The 19561-nt window shown below is 38.8% G+C and overlaps 1 protein-coding gene across 1 annotated transcript in view; it reads left to right on the top strand.

Moving 5' to 3' along the window:
- The first annotated feature begins 233 nt into the window (after nucleotides 1-233).
- The window catches only part of galnt18b (UDP-N-acetyl-alpha-D-galactosamine:polypeptide N-acetylgalactosaminyltransferase 18b), a 74374-nt gene continuing 55046 nt past the window's right edge, over nucleotides 234-19561 (top strand). Inside the window, exon 1 of the mRNA XM_077563056.1 lies at nucleotides 234-671. Within this exon, the coding sequence (XP_077419182.1) occupies nucleotides 428-671 (244 nt within the window). The 5' untranslated portion in view covers nucleotides 234-427. The remainder of the gene's footprint in view (nucleotides 672-19561) is intronic.

The following is a 19561-nucleotide window of genomic DNA, read 5'->3' as shown; positions in this document are numbered from 1 at the left end:
CGCATCTATCTGAGTAAAACAATAACGTAAAACTGAGTAAGGATTAATTTACAGAGAGCAACCTACAGTAGTTGACGCTGGACGTCCAAGAGCGGCTAGTGAGCGACGAGTGTGTAGCGCGGGGAGGAGGCGTGCTGCACGGAGCCCGTCCGTCATCTTCACGCCTCTCATTGGCTGCAGCGAGATGCTGGCCGCCTTTCTGCTTCTTTCGCTCCCTCTTCGTCAAATGTTCTTGGACCTGCCGGAGCTTTGCGATGGGTCCACAGAGGTAGCGTTCACCTGTAGATGGTACAGCCCCAAATTGAAGATTTCGGATTACCGCTGGGATTAATTTCACTTTGCCATATTTTTTTGTCGTTGTTGCGTGGAGGTTGTCGTATAGTTAATTTTTTGGAAAGAATTTTAACCTGCATGGAGGGATGTGGGCATGGCTTGCACCAGGAGAACCAAAACTTTGGTGTCCACATGCGTCATCCTGAGCGGCATGACCAACATTGTGTGCCTGCTCTACGTCGGCTGGGTGACTAATTACATCGCCAATATTTACATCAAAGTGCCCATGCCTTTCCCCGAGAGAAAGTTGGAGGAGGGGGACAAAAGATCGGGAGACACTCTCCGGCTCATGGAGAGACTTGATCGGCTGGAGAATGTGGTCAATCAACACATACAAGGTAAAGCAAATCAAATCCTCAATCACCGCCATGCTTTTTAGTCTCATGCGTGAGTTCACCTGCAGAGGAAAGTTGTGAAGGCTTTTTCGGCGCTCGCAAGCCACGGGTGTGTGCCTGCGTGTGTGTGCATGCCCAATTGCTTTTTTTTTTTTTTAAACTGCCTCGTCTGTTTTTTACAGTTGCAAAATACAGGGTACGTAACAACACGTTACATAGCACATAAAGCAAATGTAGTCTTATATGATCGTACACTGTCCCGCATTTGCACAAGCTGCGATCCAATATTTATTTATATTTAAAATTTAAAATGTAAAATTCTGCCTTCAAATAAATAACTATGCAGTTTTGATTGACACTGTTGTTCATCCATACTTACAATGAGAGCTGTTTCAATTAAATACACAATATAAATGAAAAACATTCAAACAACCACATAGCCTCCACTTCCTTTATGCTAACATACTGTATAATAGGAAGCTCTATAGGTACAATAACAATTAGCATCTACAGTATGAGGTGTTGCTGTTCCACTTGATGCTTGTGGATCTAACCCGAACCCTATCTGAACACAAACAGTGCAGCAACACACGTAGACAGATAATATAACGATACACACAGAAATATATTCTTTATCCTTTGCAAAGAACAATTAATATGAGAGGAGCTGTGTCTCCACTAAATCGGAACATCTTTACCATACTGCCCCCAGGTGGCCATGGTGTACACACCAGAATGAGCAGCACTGTGCATTAAAGGAAAAAGTGTGACAAAAACAATTAATTCATTGATTAAATCTTTTAAATTCTATTGTATTACTGTATGTTGTTTGTTTTTCTTGTGAAAAATTTTGAATCTCAAAGCACCTCTGTATTTTGAGCTGATTGTCATTAGTGTAGAGGAGGATGCAGCGGGAGGTGTAAGTGTAATGGCACTCGTGTATTGTAGCCTGAAACGCTAATTGCTAGTCATGCCCGAGTAACAGCCTCAAAATCAATTACAATAACATAAAGTACAACACTTGGCAGCCAGAAGCTGGTTTTGTAAATGACTTTTTTTCTTTGTTGATTTTCTCCTGATTATGTGGTGCACTTTAAGATGGCTCCTCTGATTTTCGATGGTTGGAGTTAATTTACATAATACCTAAGCACAAAGCAGCAGTGTGTTTTTAGATGGGGAAAAAATGCAGCGTGACATTCATCATAACTTATATCACTGGCATGGAAAGCATTCTCATAACACTTTATCGTGTACTCTGTGCGCTAATGTGTCACAACTCCATTAACCTCCACCTTCTTCATAATTTTATGAAACCAAGTGTTTAAAAATAACCGACCTTGAAGATATAACACCTTTGACATGTTCCTTAGTTAGAGGGATGTCTACAATCATTTTTCTGCTTCACTCCAGCTTTTCAGTCACTTCTGGTCTACAGTTTCTTATATGCTTGAATACACCCAGTTAATTTCTTTCTGTAGTGGGTCTTTAAAAGAGCTATTCTTGTCATCATGTGGTGGCGTATGGTTGTGGGGGGTCTTCGGGCATTTCTCAAATTGAAATAGCATAAGTGGTGGCTGGTGCCGAAGTGAGACGCAGACAGAAATCTATTCACGGTGTTCGGAGCGCTGCAGCTTTAAGTTAAGCTCGGCTAAACATTCCTAATGGAGCCACGTCTCCATTTCTGTTTGCCACCTAAAGGCTCCTGTGAGGTAAATGAAGTGTTATGCAGGTGCTCCACAGCTTTTAGTGAATTCATTCAATATTTCAAAATGTTCCCTTCCCAGAGCTCACAATAAATCCAAAACAGGAAATAAATTGCGGAAATTAGTACAATAATATCAATAAATTAGTTTACAATAGTTAATATTTAAAGTCCACATTGATGTCTGAGTTGAGCTAGGAAAAAAAATATTTTGTGAATGCTTATATTTTCTAATAATTTGTGGCTATTTTGTACCAAACCTTATTCTTTCAGTTTTCTGTGATGTCATTTCCTAACATATTAAACATAATGACAAAATGTATGCCTCCTTCTGATAAAGTGAGTGAGCTATAGTTTCACATTTCTCTGACACGTTCCTTATAGTGCTCCCAGTCACTGGCGGGCATATTTGCATGGTATCTGACAATTGTTGTTGTGTATGTATAAATCAGCAGTTTGTGTGTACGTCATCAATCACAATGCGATTTCCACGACAAAAGCTGGCATTGACATGGTAGTCACTTGTATGTTGGTATCATGTGAAGGGTGAATCCAGCAAAGAGAACATATCACATTTACATTTAGGGTCTGATTTATAATCTACTGGGTGTAATCAGGATGACGTCTAAAATAGTTGCGGCATCCGTTTACATTTTGTATAATATATTGTGAAGTATAGATGCAAATAGATAAATATAGCAAGCGTAATGTGTTTCGTCAAACTTGAGAGGAAATGCAGTGGCTGATTTGGCTTCTTTTCCAGACGTATCTAAAAGGCGGGCGGATACATTTGGGAGCTTCTGAATGATTTGAGAGATGATTTGGAGCCAATCACAAGAAGGAGTCATGCCATATCAGCTATGACAAAACTCCTTTTAACTCTGCATTTGTTCCTTCTTTCTTCTTTCTGGGTCATTTCAGCAGACTATGGCAATTTTCTCTCCCAGAGCAGTTCTTTGGGTCCACTATATTACGCAAGATGGGCAGATACATCAAACTTTCCAATGACATCACTCCAAACTTAATTTTGTGCTTGCTGTGCTCTCCCAAATTCCATATGGTAAAAACTCTGGTAAATGTAGCAGTTACCACTACTTTTGCAAATGTTGTCAATTGTGCCAGTGCTGTTAGCACAAGCACAACCTGGATACTAACAGCATGCACAGATTATTCCATTTTAAGCATATCTTTCCATTCATGTGCAAAAATGTACCTGCTGCCATTTATATTTAAATTCGCTGCTTTTCCCCCATTTTTGTGTAAAACAATAAGCACCTTGAGGTGTTTGTCAGCTCGTTGTAGCGTCATTGTCTTTTTGTGCCACTTTTAAAAGTAGGACAGACTTCCTGTAATTAGTTTCGTCCAAGTCTTTTGCATATCAAACACTCTCTCAATGTTTCGGCAGCACGTGCACATTCAGTGGCTTCATTATTTCTGCTGTGGATGGCTGCTTTGAATCTGTTCATAAATGCCAGGCAAAGTGCAGGGGCACAACATGGATCACATCAACGCCCACTATATATTAGCTCCTGTTTTTCAGCCTTCAGTTTGTTTGTTGACATGAACTATGGGTGGGATGATTCAAGCTTCCTCGCAGTATTTTCAGTGCTGTCGTTGCATTATTACATGTCACTTTGAGGACACGCCACTGTCTAGATCTCCCATCTAATTGCCCCAAGAGCATGTATTGAAGCTATTAGTAATAGTTGCCGGCGGCATCAACAGTCAGCTAGCTGCAGACAGTCATTAGTGCACTTTCACAAGTGTCCCTCAAAATACATTCTCTGCTTGTATTGTATTGGACAAGTATCGAAGTCATGTTCTCATTTGATATATTCTGACCTTGGCATTTTGCAGGAACGGTGACATCTTCACAGATACACGACGAACACATCTAGCAAGTGATCTTGCACTTACTTTTAGTGCACCGATATTCAGTCCCAGACAAAAGAGCATGTAAGGAACATTTATTGCAGCTGGTTTGCTGCGGCCTGTTCAGAAAAAGGTTTGTGGCGTCACAGATACACAGAGTGGGAGGAGAAGCCCAATGTGACATTGCAAAGTATCTCGTTGCCATGACAAAGCAACATGGCAACAGCACATAAGCTATTTGAACTCCATCTTTTATCAAATTGTAGTCAGCCTGTAGAGAATTTATTGGCCAGTTAAATGGTGCAAGTTCACACACGCCCACCATGAGGCCTGCATGTGCCACTGTGATCATTGCCTTCTACTGTACTGCAACCAAAAGTCCTGAAAAAAATTTAGCAGCTGTGTGTTTGCGCTTTGCTCACAGTCCAGAGAACAGTGTGTCCTTTGTGTCAGTCAGTGCTTTTGGCTTTATTTGGGAAAATGAGGGAGTAGTTGTTATTTTGCATACAGTGAACACGCAATCGTTTAGTGGCGACATGGCCTGGCAACGCTGATTTTAGAAATCTGCAGGTTAGGTTTAGTGGTGCTCCGATTGATCGGCCGCCAACCACAACAATGAGGCACTCTAAAGCTGCAGTGCCAGTGGACTATCTGAAGGGAGGATACATTTTCTGGGTGTAGGCGTAGCTAGCTATGTTATGATTGCGCCAGATAACTGCGGATACGTACAAAGGCGCTCAAGCTCTTCTTTCACAGGGGAACTGACAGAAACTGACAGGTGAAAGCAGTATATCTTCAACTAAATACTACATAGTTAGGACTATGTTTACAATAATCACCGCCAAACATGTATCATGTATTTCCGAAACACATATCTGGATTCACTTGATGTTGTATTTAACGGATGTATATATTTGCGTTTTTGGAATTCCTGCCATCTGTAACCCAAATGCAATGCCCTGGATGATTTAGAAATGTTGTCATCACACAGATGCTCCAGTGGAAGCAAGTATTGAATCAATTTTTCTACTGTCAGCGCAGTTGCATCACAGCTGATCAGATGATGCAGTAGACTTGAGGCAAGTGACGTCCCCTGCTGAGTATCTAATTGGTTTGGGAAAACCGAACCGGAACAGCGTTTCCCACTTTCAATACACTGTAGCACTAATAGAACATTTGTTTTTTCCAGTCCAAAAATGAATGTATCGTTTTCATTCCAGCTACAAAAATTATATGCTAACTCTTTTTGATTTTGAGATTACTGTGGCAAATAAAAGTAATGATTTACCTGGCTATGCATACAGGAAGTAAACATGGAAGAGGTGATTGTATTGGTCGGCCCGTTACCACTATAATGGCTTCCATTATTCTCTGCAAGATGTTGGACTGCATCAGTGGGAATTTTTGTCCATTCATCCAGAAGAACATTTGTCAGGTCAGAGTTCACTGATCACGATGGACCAGAGAGAGGGTCTGCTTGCTCGCCATCTCTAACCTCGTTCAACCCAACAAGAGCTGAATGAACAGAAGGGGCCTGCCCAAAACGGTTCCCACAAAGTGTCTGGTCAAGATGAAGACTTAACATTCATTCTCAGCCCAACACCGAAGTCAACCCAATTTTTTTCCTTTGACAATAAGATGCTCTACGCAGCCCCACTAGTCTAAATACGGTATACTGGTTAATATTGAGTTTTTATTTTAAATTTTTTTATCAATATCAGAAGTCGGCCATTTTGCCACTTGCTGTTGAGTGAAAATGACATCACAGTTGCTCAGTTCTCCGATAACAATCAATCACAGCTCAGCTTCAGAAGACAGGTGAGCTGCGATTGGTCGTTGCCTGAGCCCTGAGCAACTGTGATGTCGACAGCAAGTGGCAAAATGGCCGCCCCCTGAGATGGATAAAAAAAGCCTGGATTTTGGTACACAACTCATATTCCACAAATGTAATATTAATCAGAATGTCATGTTTAGACTAGTGAGGTCAAATGTAACATACTAGAAAATGCAATTTCTGGAGAAATTGCGTGTGAAGGCTGTAAGGCTGAATGAAAACGTGTGAAACAGATGGAAGAGCTCATGGCGTAAAATGGTGGAATATATTGAAGTTGGAATGAAGTGAATCGGATGAAAAGTAAATGTGGAAGTAAATGTGAAATGTAGAATCTTCCATTAATAATGAGTGGGGGAAAGTAGGGTACAAAATGGGGAATTGTGGGTAAGGCGCGAATTTTGGTACTGAAAGAAATGGAAGCGCTCATGGCATGAATTAGTGGAATATATTGAAGTAGGAAAAAAGTGAATGGGATGAAAAATGTGGAAGTAAATGTGAAATGTAGAATCTCCCATTATGAATGAACGGGGAAAAATAGGGTACAAAATCGGGAATTGTGGGTAAGGCGTGAATATTTGGAATAAGAAAAATACACCCTTGAATGGCGTGAATTTTTGGAATATGTTAAAATTGGAATGAGGAGAATCGGATGAATTATGCAGAAGTAGATAGATGCCGAAAAAGTGAGAAGTTTGAAGTATAGGAATAACATTATTGTCAAGAAATGTTTAAGAAGTGTATTGTCAGTTGTAGGTGGAAAGATTTGCCATCATGCAGCTGGAAAATGACTCCTCATTCAGTATCCTTGAGACAGACACCAAACCCCCAGTTGCTCCTGAGGGTGTGATTATTGTGAACAGAGATTTCCCTTGGTTAACTTTCCCTCCAAGACTCAAAGATGCCCACATTCGTCTCTTCCTATTTCCAAAGCAGTAATAATGATTGTGATGTAGAAATAATGGCCGCTACATCGGTGTTGGCATGACGGACGTTTTTTCAGCAAAACTCTTCACGATCGGGAGGTTCATTAAATAGCAGTTTGTTTGAAGGCTTGTTTTGACCACTGTGGATTTGTGTCTTCCATTGTGTTGCCTGATTGAATGGCCAGGAGGCATGCGGGAGCGTGTGATTACCGCAACCATGATTTATCCCCAAATGATTGTGACGGTTCCAAAGATGGCTTCCAGCAAATCCGCCCATCACATCAGTCGAGAAGCTCAGGTAATCAGCGTTTCCTCTCATGCTCGGAGGACATTTATATTTGGGCATTTATCTGATGCCGTTTTTGTGAATGACAATGGATAAAGCGGCCGCATAAATGAGAGAAATCAGAGCAGCGTGTGTGTTTCCGTGTATGCGCGTATGTGTATTGTTCAGTTTGTGGGCTTGGTGTTTTGTATGCAACTTGGTAAACGTATACATCATTCCCTTTGAAGCACTCAGTCCTATAGCCAAAAGACTCATTTGTTCCTTTGAAAAGAGACACAATCATGTTTCTTCCAGAGTTTCCGCTCTTTTTGTCACTCGTAAATCAACACCTTGGGGTCATTTTACTTAATCACAGCTTCCAAAGTAGGGATGGGAATATACATAAAGTGCACTGCTTGACCCGCAGCCAGAAGAGGCGCTGATGAGTCAGCATCAACTAATCTGCTGCTTAAAAAATAACTACATGACATCAGTTATGGGAAGTTTGAGCTACAGGACACAAATACTTTGGCACAGCTCCCCCAAGATGCGATTATTAGGACACTTGAAAACTTCAGAGCTTCCACAGAGAGAATCGGATACCCAGTTAAAGTGAACTCAATGCAAGCATTTTCTTGGCAATATCTTCTGTATTCTGATTAATATTATGTTTGTGGAGTAAGACTTAAGCAAAATATTCCATACGTTTTCAACCATCCCAATAGGGTGAGATTTTAAGATATCAACTGAAATTGACATCCAAGATTATTTTACATGAACGCTATCACAAGCTTTTGTTGTTATGGCTTCTTCAAGTTCGCTTTACAGATGCGTTTTTTTTTTTTTATTCATCATAGTATCTTAAAATGGTTGCACAACAATGTTGTCGGATTATTCGGTTCATCGATGGGATAGTAAACAGAATATTCCATTCTGGAAATATTCATATTAAAAACTGTCGGGCAGGCCTGTAAGATAAAAAAAAGAAAAAAAGGTCCTAACTGCTGCTTTAAATATTAAAATCAATAAAGGTCTCATTTCCACCTGGACTTGTTTTGGTTTCTAACTTTGAACAAGATATCCAGAAATAAAGAACTTTGGGCCAACCAATAATGTTGATTTTAAGCATCCTTTATTTAATGATTCAATACTTTCTTAACATCGGGTGATAGTTTATTCTGGTTATGTTTTCAACATTTTCACCTTTTTTGGGTGGGAAATGAAACTCGGGAATTATTGTGTAGGCCTTCTTGTCTTTACCATTTCAGTTTACTTGCAGACTCTAAACTGCAGGCTCAAGATTGATGAAAACATAAGTGCTGCTGCCATGGTGACGAGAAGAACAACAAAAAAAAAGTGTCGATATGGTTGTGGATACTAACCAGGAGAAACCCTTCAATAATTCTAAAGAATCATCTTCTATAAAATCCCTATGTGGATGTTCTGACTTGTTAATAGCTTTGTGCTTTTGTTATTGTCTTTATGTGAGTGGAATCATATTGCTGCGATTGATTGGTTGTGTTACCTCGAGATTTTCCTCCAGCTTTCCCTGAGTTTGAGATTAATTTGACTTTGGTTACTACAAATATTGCGCTCACTATTTATTAAAAGTCTGAATCATCTGCCAGTACAGCAGCCTGTAGGCAGTAACGTAGACGCTGTGACGGAGAGCGTCTGGGGTGATGAGTGCAAAGCGGGGTAGAAATTCGGTTAAATTGAAACTACAGGAATATGGATGCACTGGAGGATGTTTGCTAATGAAAACAATTAATTACATTGAATCCAGCGGAGAAAATCATGGCGGAGTGCAAATCAGGCATAAAGTAGCAATTCAGCAAATGTCCCTTGGCAAATTCTACTAAATGGATAAAGTTCCCCAGTGCACATATTCTCAATTTGCTTTCCTCCTTTTCGACATGCAACAAGAATTAAAATATGCACTTTATCCTGATTGCGTCCACAGTAAAAATCCAAGAACAATTGCTATTATTTAAATCTACATACAAACAGCGATTCATTTCAAAATGTTAATTTAACATTTTAGTCAACAGCACCATGACGGTTCCGCCAGCTAGAGGGCCCACAGGGGAAGAGTTTGAGCATCACAATTCATTCATTGGGTGTGCGACTTGGCCACTGGGGGCAGTGTAATACGGTTATGAAGACACAAACGAAGAAGACTTTCACAACTACTGGAAGTGACTCATTAAAATGCAGTAATATTAATGTTACTTTTTGCAGAGGATAAATAAAATAAGCCTGTGTCGGGACATGCAATGTCGGGCACCCCTGTTGAGGAATTTTTTTTACGGCCTCCATCGCAGATCAGCGATGGTACATTAAGGAGAATGTTGAGGAGGAGCATGTCATCAAGCTGGGATTTGAGGCATCAAAGCAAATTTATGTGGTTGCTTTAAATACACAGTGTGTAATTAGTTTCAAATTTTATGGACGGACTAAAAATTAATCAAGCCCACTTGCGAAAGATAGCAAAAATTGCATTCTTGCACTCTGGCATTAATTATGATTATATCAGTTTGATTTTTTTTATCTTAAAAAAAAACTACATCACTAAGTGTTTATATTGTATCTATACATTCAATTAAGTAAAATTGTGAATGTGTTGATAAGTGTTTTCATAGCATGTGATGCAGTCGTTTAATTAATTTTGAGGGATATACATAGTATTCACATGACATCCCCGACCCCCACCTATCGAACCAGCACGCCTTTGGTGGGGCAAACAGCCAGCAAGCAAGCAAATGCTGAGGAGCGCTCATGTTGCTTACTACAAATTATTTTTATTCATTCATTTTGTTCATTCATTCCGGATTTTCACAAACCGCTTCACAATGGTGCACACGCGTGCAGTTCACGGGTGCAAAATTGGGCGAACAAAGATGTGAATAGAAACTTCTAGATAGTATTCACATGCCGTCATTTGCCCCACATTGTGTGCCGATCCATGGAATGTCAAATGGGAACAACAAAGTGTCCGGAATTACAAAGATACATAAAAAGGATTTCTAAACAACAAAGTCTACCAAAGTGTGTTCTGACCATTTTGATTAAGGTAAGTGTCATTGTAAGATGGTAAAAATGTTTTTACCATAATGCGATCGTGATATGTGAGCCGTTAGTCGTGGCTAGCTCCGGCTAAAAATGTATTTGTGGTCAAGATGTTCGATTTTGAGATCTCTTCAAATACCCTCCTTAAGGTCTTTGGTCCTTTCCCAACAGCCCAAAAGTTGAAATTGCTGTAATGTTGTTGTTGTAACATGCTAGCGCTAGTAGCTAGCGCCTTTGGAGAACTAGCTAACTTGGCTTAAAAATAACCCGAGATTCTGCACTTTGAATTCACAAATGATAAATGCACATAGCAACAAATAAAACCAGCAGGTAAAGAAGACGCAAGAATGTCAATTTTTGAGAGCCAAGCCATCCTACCTTAAAGCATACGTTTTCAAGTTGTCCCTTCCAGGCAGTATCGGCAATTGTTTGTAATCCAAACGATTCCACTAACCAAACGTTTCAATGTTGAGCTAAATTTTCCGCATACATCTTGCTTACACAAGTAACGTTAGAGGAAGCTGGGGGTGACATTCATCAATAGCAAAAGAACATTTGGTAAACACAATAGAAGCAAAGTTGACACCGGTGGAAAGTTGACCCCACATGAGGGGCGGACTCGCGATCCCGTGACGTCAATAAATATTATGTATACTGTATGTCAGATGTGACAAGTGACGTCTAACACAATTTTGAAAAATGTTGTTGGATTTCTCTCTTCCTTTCTTCAATATTCATTTTCAATATTTGTCAACAGTGATTGGAGTTCATATTCCTCCTCTGCCCATGTTTTCATTATTAATGTCGCAAAGTGTGTAAGTGGGCTACATCTCCAACACCCTCGTGCAATTATGCTCAATCTTTTCATCTTCTGCATGAACAAGTGTACGCTGTCATTTCCTCACGGTGCGCAGCACTCAAGACGTCTCTTTGAGTTGAAACCTGAATGTCTGATGCAATTTGTCACACACACTACCAGACCATGAAATACTAAATGAGCAAAGGTTAATTTTATGCCAAAGTTGCAAATAGATATGTCGGAGCGGAGGCGCATTAAACCTGGGGGAATTGTTTGATGAATGATGCCAGAACATGATGAAAACATGGATTTAAAAAAATACATATATATTTATGGAACAAAAGAAGATTCAATCAAACAGAAAAACTCGAAGAATATTCCAAATGTAACATGCTGCTATAATTAGTCAATTCAGAAAATTTCTCACTTTTGTGCAATTTGGAATTTGACAAATGAATGAATAAATAAATAAATAAATGAAAAAATAAATAAAAAAATAAAAATTCAAGAATATTTTTTGTTACTTAGTTTTATGTTAGACTTAAGAGAGATGTTTTTAAAAATGTGCTGTACTGTTATTTTATTTGTAAAGCGGTTTATTGAGATACAAGTGACAGTATTTTGCTTTGGCTTGCAAGCACAACTTCAGATGACGAGCTTGAGATTTTTAATGCCCAGTTGAAGTTTACTGTCAACGCAAACATAAAACAAAGAGAATTACATGTTGCATATTTAAAACAATCACATAACTTTACCTTAGGAAAAGTCGCTAGTTTAATGCTAACCCATATGTCATAGATGGGCTAGCAAATGCTATCTTTCTATGTGGTGGTTTAAGCAAAGGATATTTGAACAAGTGGGGAGAAACAGCAATACATGTAGACAGAGAATATAAAAATAATCACAGGTATACAGTATATTCTTTATCCTCTGCAAAAAATACTGCAGTTGCTGTGTCACTTCCAGTAGTCATGAAAGTCTCCTTTGTTTGGCTTCATGACTGGACTAATATGCCCCCAGTGGTCAAGTCACATACACCAGAAGGAGCCACAATGAATGAATTATGATGCACATTCTTTACAATCTGTTTAATGTTTTAAGTAAGTACAATATTATGGAGTGCTGCTTTCCTAATTAAAAAACAAATTGCAAGAATGTTTGTCGAGGTGAAACCAATTAACGGCATTTCCATTTATTTCAATGGACAAAGAGGATTTGACATTCAAGTGTGTGAAGTTACGGCAGTAGTCACAGCACAAATTAAACTCGTATCTCAAGGCACCACTATTTGACAGTTATGAATGTTAAAATCTTGCTTTGATAGTTGGTTCTACAGTTAATAAATAAAGTTTTATGAGGCTGACCCTTGAACTGGAAATGATGGTTTCCGATTTATGTATTTTGTTTATCTAAACTAATGTGGTGGTTAACAAGTATCCTTGGACATGTTTGATTGTGTGGCTTGCACTGTAGTTGGCAAATTAGACATTTGGGCCCGCTACTCCATCTTTTGTATGTTATATTTTGAATACAAAGTAGACTCTTGGCACGGGCAGGTTGATTCGTGTTGGAGTTAGTGTAGAACATAAGACACAATAATATTCGGAGCATGTTCACGTTTTAAGCCATTTTGCCATTTTGCCATTCACCAAGGCGGTCTATTTAAAAAAGTAAAGAAAGCCTGTCGCCACCTGCTTGGATCAGACTGAAGATGCGAGGTGGGCAGGCCTGACGAATCAATAATGAGCAGCCTATGTATAAAGCTGTCAGTGTGTGAAGCTAATCCCCTAAACATAATTGATCTAATGAGGTATCCTGCTGAGTAACCGCTTTGACTCATTTTATCTCGGTATATTTAAAGCATCACAAAAAGTAAGGCCTTGTCTTCTCCACTCAGCACAAACCTCCAGTTTAAGTCCGTGGGCTCTAGCTGTCATTTTTATACTGTGTGTATCCTTCACTTTTATTGAGTCAGCACTTCCAGATGGGGGTTATGATGAAGGTGGGGGCTGGGCGGGTTGGATTAGAGGGTGAGGCCAGACAGGGCAGCAATGATTTACTGTAACCCTAGAAACAATATTCATCAAAGCTACTTACAATTGAGATTTTCTATCCAAGTGCACGCTTCCACCCTTGGCTCATTATGAATTCATCAGCGAGCGCGATAAAAGTGGAAGTGCAGCCAAGCAGTGATGAGCCGCGGCCTCGCAAATCCACAAGCAAACATTGATATGGATGCGATGAAGATGATCATCTCAATCTTTCCGCTCTATTTAAAAGCTTTCTTTTGGCTAAGTTTTATGCCTCACACGTGTGTATGTGATTGGATGCACTCACAGTCAATTAAAAGAACATGCCAAGTCAATTTAGAGATTTCTTTCTAAATGCATTTAACATGATTCAAGATCATTTCGGAAAACATGTGCAAAGTCTGAGAACTATTTCGGTTATCAAGAGTGGCATACTTGAAGCCCGGCATAAGTCTCTTCTCACACACTTGATAAAAACTTGAGCGTGATCCGGCGCAATTGTGTTAGCTAGATACCAATGCCTTTATCCCAAAAATGCATCCTCCCGTCACTTAAGAGTGCCTCATTGTCCGCTGTGAGTGTGTGCACGTCATGTAGGCTTTTTTGGTTTCAAATATGACTTGATAGCCAGCTTGTAGACCAGTATTTCAGGTTGGCATGGCTGCTTTAGAGCGCGTCATTGCGGCATGGAAAAGCCGTGCAATGACCCAGTGGGATATACGCTCGTTAAAGTAGCATCCATTTTTACAGGTTATAGTTGAGGTATTTGACTGACAGTTGACAGCTGAGTGAGCGGAGGTTTCTTTGGACTCAGCGGACACACCCGCAGCATTCGAGAATGGAGACTTGGTTGTTCATGATTTTGAAGTCCCATTTTATATGCTTGTAAGATTTTTGTTATTAAAATGACCTCTTACTAGCAGAGGATGACCTTAGCGTCTGAGTTAATGATAAGATGGAAACCAGAAATGCGAGCTCCTCATGTTTTTTTCTTTTTTAATCACCAGCACCATTAAGATATGGAGGACCAAAAATGGCTAAATCAAAAATAAATAAATAAATAGAAGTGAAAATAAAAACAGATGTAAAAATATAATTCAAAAATTAAATATTAAAATAAATATTAAAAAAATATGGATAGACATACTGTGAATTTAAAAAAAAAACTAAAAATAAATACATAAATAAAAACGAGACTCAAAAGTGTGGGAATAATTTAAAAAAATATTTAAAAAATGTTTAAATATCAATCAATAAATAAAAAGGCTTTGCTCTCATATTTATTTTTATATTTATTTTTTGAATCTTGTTTTTATTTTTATGTTTGTATTTATTTTTACTTGTAATTATATATATACATATATATATATATATATATATATATATATATATATATATATATATATATATATATCCTGCGATTGTCTGGCAACCAGTTCAGGGTGTACCCCGCCTACTGCCCGAAGCCAGCTGGGAAAGGCTCCAGCGTGCCCCGCGACCCTTGTGAGGACAAGCGGTTAAGAAGATGGATATATATATATATATATATATACATAATATATGTTGTTTTTAGTTTCCATTTATATTTATTTTTTATATTTAATTTTTGAAATATATTTTTATACCAGTTTTTATTTTCACTTTTATTGTTTTTCTTTTTTTAATATATTGGCATTTTTTGTCCTCCATGTTATGATACAGACCAGAGTTTATTTGATTGTAGTTTGTTTAAGCCACAGCATTAGTTATCCTCACAAGACAGCAACACACAGCACAGAGAGAAAATATAGATGCAGATGAGTAGTTACCCTCAGATTGCATCATGTGGATTACAGAAGGGTCCACAAGGTGACTCTAAAAGTGTAGAAGGCAAAGGAGAGGGGTAGATACAAGGGTGACGCTTCAGATTTCATACAAAAGGATTCCTCCGGGGCACTTTCCCGTGTTGTAATGTTGTAACATCTTTACAACATTTGCTGTCAAACACCATTCGGAGGTACTTTGCTGTAAAATGGAATAAAGTGCTGGATAAATTCAACCTGACACCTTCACACATTCTACCTTCTACCTTATTTAATATTTAAAGGAAAGTTACTGTATTCTTTTTTTCCCTTGAGATGCTGTGCCTACCCTGAAATCCTGCTTGAGCTCATAAAAAGTATCAATGGTTCAGTAATACAAGCAATTCCGAATGTGTTATTTCTGTAGACATTTGACTAATACCACAAATTTAAAATCCCTTTAACAGACATATCGAACCATTTATTATTCATAGAGTTGAATAAACAGATACATGTGTTCAAATTAACAGACGTAAGAAGTACTGAACCTTGAGATACGAGCCCTCACTTTGTCGACTTGACTTGAGAGCCAAAGCACTTAAAAAAAAAAATTCTTGACAAGACATGTTGTAATCGTTGCTTGTGTTTGAGTAAACTTAAAATGCCCAAAAACTGACTGACCTCTAAAGGAAAACATTACAGGCCTGACTCTACACAACATTCGATCAAAACCTGCTTATGAATTTTAAAAAGATCTTTTTGGCAGACATAGAAAAAAGAATGTGTGTAAGAACATGCTGGAGAGCAGAAGGCAACTTCAGTGAGAGGAATTTAAAGAGGAATTCACACCTGCGTGTCTCTACATACAGCTTGGCTTTCGTGAAGGAAAGGACGTTCTGTGGCTGATAGTGCTGTGGGAAATAAAAAGTAGGCCATGAGGACTGTAATTATTAGTGTGGGTGGAGACAGATCACACATCAGTGAACTCTACATGAACTTATAATCACTGTTTAGTGCATGTAAGATTATCAATTCAAATTTTGCCCATGAGCTCTTTAGTATGCAGTTTCAAAGGTTACTAGATTTGTACATGATAAATTATCATATATACGAAGACAGGAAGTGTGGTATGGAAAGGAATCATTGCTTGATTACCAGTACATAGGCTCGAAGCAAAATCTCCACTCGCGATATGTTAACTTCAGCGAGTGGCATTTGAATCATTTCGCATTTTTTCGCTTTTATAGAGTCTGGCTACAATGTCCATTCTGACGCCATGCAATGCGTTGAAACACAAGTGAGGCAGGCCGGCTAGTTGCGTAGAAAAACGCGCCAAGAACTTCCACTAATTACAAAGTACAACATCTACATTTAGCGTAATGCTGAATTGTGCTTTTAATTATTGGTTTTTATTTGCTTCTATGGCAAATATATCTTTACAAGTTGGTCCTTGGCCCAATAAATGTTGGGGACTGCTGAAAAATATCAGTGACATCATCGATTAATTGATTTAACTTCGGCTTGACTTTCATCATATTATAGTCGATTGCAAAAAATCTTTAGTGGTTCAAGCAACAGCTTATTCATGTTTTTTCTAGTCAAGATCTCAGACTATTGGGATGAACTTTGGGACAGCTTTGTATTTCCCTTCATTTTCACTTCCACACAATCATGTGTATGACTAGTTGCTATGACAACCAACTGCTGTAGTATGGTTAGAGAACAGTCCGTTTGAAGCCAAATGTATTGCTGCAAGTAGAGCGCAAATTTTGTAAGAAAGGAAAAAGTCGCACACATTGTACACAAACTATGTTAATAATGAATTTAAGTTAACCTAATGAATCTCTACTTTCTATTTGACATTTCAAGATCTGTTTGATTTCCATTATCTCTAATATTTGTCTTGTTCCTCAGCCCCCGACCGGGTAAAGCGAACTGTACGACGAGCACACAACAGATTTAGGTGGCACATGAAAGAGCATTTGATGCCTGAAGCAGTTTGCCAGCATCCTCCAGCTGTCTGTGGCTCCTCCTGTTGAGACAGCCGGAGCCATCAAATATTCAAAATTCCTCCGGAATGCAAATGCTTAGCATAAAAATAGATTCCATCCATTTTAAGGAGGTGATACAGTGCTGAAGCGAAGTCATTACAAAATCTCCCTGAAGAACTCGGCTGGTATTTGCTCGGGGATGTCTCGGATGTTTCTTTGTCTAGAAAAAAATGGAACAGAGTCTCAAAGCTTGTGTTGCATTTTTTAGAGATTTGTTTTTAGAAACGAAGAGCATCGTGTGCAAAGAAGAGCTTTCGAAGAAATTTGCTTCGTTGATGATCGGAAAACTTTGCCATCAATTGTCAATGTTTTCGTTTTACATTCACAAACACACAATAATCTCTATTTCTCAAAGAAATTCTATTATGAACATTCACACCATCAAAGAACAACAAGAGAGGCCAGGCCTTCACCAAGAAAACAGCAATGTCAACAAACAATATCAGTTGTAAACAATCCTCAGCGTTTAGCAGAGATGCTTTTAAATTAGGTTTATCTATTTTTTAAGTTTAGGGAAAAAAAGCACAGCTGGCTTGTGAAATTAAACAGCTGTAAATAGCATTCATGCATCTTCCCTTCGGATAGTCTGCTGGCGTAGCTGCTTTAGAGCGCCTCGTTGTCTGCCGTGAGTACATGCATGTCATGGAGAGGAAAAGTGAGGGGGAAAAAAATCAACCATGACAGCCAGCATATGGACAGTGTCCTCACACTTACATGACCACTTTAGAGTGCCTCGTTGTCACGGCGAAAGCCCTGCTATATTCCAGCCACCGGAGGCATTAATTAGAGACATTTTTGTGTAGGAATTGTCGACACCACTTTTTTACAGAACAATACAGTACAAATGATTAACTATTGAATAGTCACTGATACCAATACCAAGGACTTTTGATACATACTTTTGATACATATCCCCCCCCCCCCCCCAAAAAAGAATATTAATAAAACTAACATTTCAAAGTATATCATTTATATAATAGAGTGCAAATAGTATATCATAAGTACGATATTTACAAACAACATTGTTATTTTCTAAACAGTTTATTAACCCTTGGCATTAAATGTCGCTTCACACCGATTAGGCAGCAAACCAAGTGCAGCGCCAAATGAAGTGAAATCCATTATTGCTTCAGGGTCTTGAGACTCAGGATTGTAATGGTGGAATGATCTCGTTATATTTGTGCCCACCACTGGTTGTGTATGTGCCACTAGAACTTGTAGGGCCAGACAGAATTTTCTCTTTAATAAATAATATAATAACAATATTAGCCCGTGGCTGTCTCTGTACCGTTTCTCTAACCCTGCGCTCTGCAAGCATTTGCAGTTTTCTGACAAAACATGACGGGCCCAGTTGTGAGGCAACATTTTGGAAGTGTTCTACTGAGGGCAGCGGCCGCCATCGGCCACTAGCCAGAAGCGCTTCAGTCCGACTGGCCGGTCTTCTAAACAGACAGAGTCTGTAAAAGTCGCCCGTCGTGTGCTTTTGTCTGCTGTGCGCCGATAAGCGCTTGTGCTGCTTCACATTTTTGCAACACAGCAGAGCTTTGGAGCTAATTATACATCTCATTGTTTCGCCATCAGAAAGTGAGAAGATGTTTTTGGAAACGGAAGGCGGCACTCAAAAGATGTTAAGGAGTGTATAATAAAAAAAAAAGGCACTGCCCCAAAGGCACGTTTGTCACATTGTTATGTCAGAAGTGAAAAAACAACAACCCTCAACTGTCATATTTCTGTGTTAAGTGGCATAGCAAGGGTCCCTAAGGGCCCCAAGGATTGGGGGCCCTGGCAGATGGGGTAAGGGTGGGGGGTTGGCACGGGGCACGGCAGACAACCATTCGTCAGATGCATGTTGTCAAATTTTGAAATTGCACATCTGCATCTTAAAGAACATGAATTGTGCTCCATTCAAATAATTTGTTGAAACAAAATAAAAACAGTAATACAATAGTAAAGTGGGGCCTACATTTATTTAAACAAACTAAATTTGGGACCAAAAATAGAATACAGCACAGACCAAAAGTTTGGACACACCTTCTTATCCAAAATTATGCTTTATTTTCATGACTATGTGCATTGTACATTCTCACTGAAGGCATCAAAACTATGACGACAACTATTGAACACAGTTGGAGTTATGTACTTAACAAAAAAAAGGTGAAAATAATACAATAAACAGATAAATAAATAGCCACCCTTTTCTCTGATTCCTTTTTTTGCAAATTCTTGGCATTCTCTCGATGAACGTCAAAAGGTAGTCATCTGCAAAGGTTTTCCAACAGTTTTTAAGAAGTTCCCAGAGGTAAGAATGCCCAAAGTATGCAAAAAAAAAAGAAGTAACCAGAGCAAAGGATGGCTATTTTGAAGAATCTAAAATATAAAACATGTTTTCAGTTATTTCACCTTTTTTTGTTAAGTACTGTAGTGGAAGCATGGACAAGGACACAGGCGCTTAAAAAAAAAGGTTCCATTCAATCAAATCAGAGCAAAAAGATTTAACCAAAAATTCTAACGAGTGAAGACGAAAGTGCATTCAAACCAAATTAACAAAAATAAATACAACAAACAAA

The sequence above is a fragment of the Vanacampus margaritifer genome, chromosome 4 (assembly GCF_051991255.1).
Source record: "Vanacampus margaritifer isolate UIUO_Vmar chromosome 4, RoL_Vmar_1.0, whole genome shotgun sequence".
Taxonomy (NCBI): Eukaryota; Metazoa; Chordata; class Actinopteri; order Syngnathiformes; family Syngnathidae; genus Vanacampus; species Vanacampus margaritifer.
The sequence above is the reverse complement of the archived record's forward strand: the minus strand, read 5'-3'. Positions and strand labels throughout refer to the sequence as shown.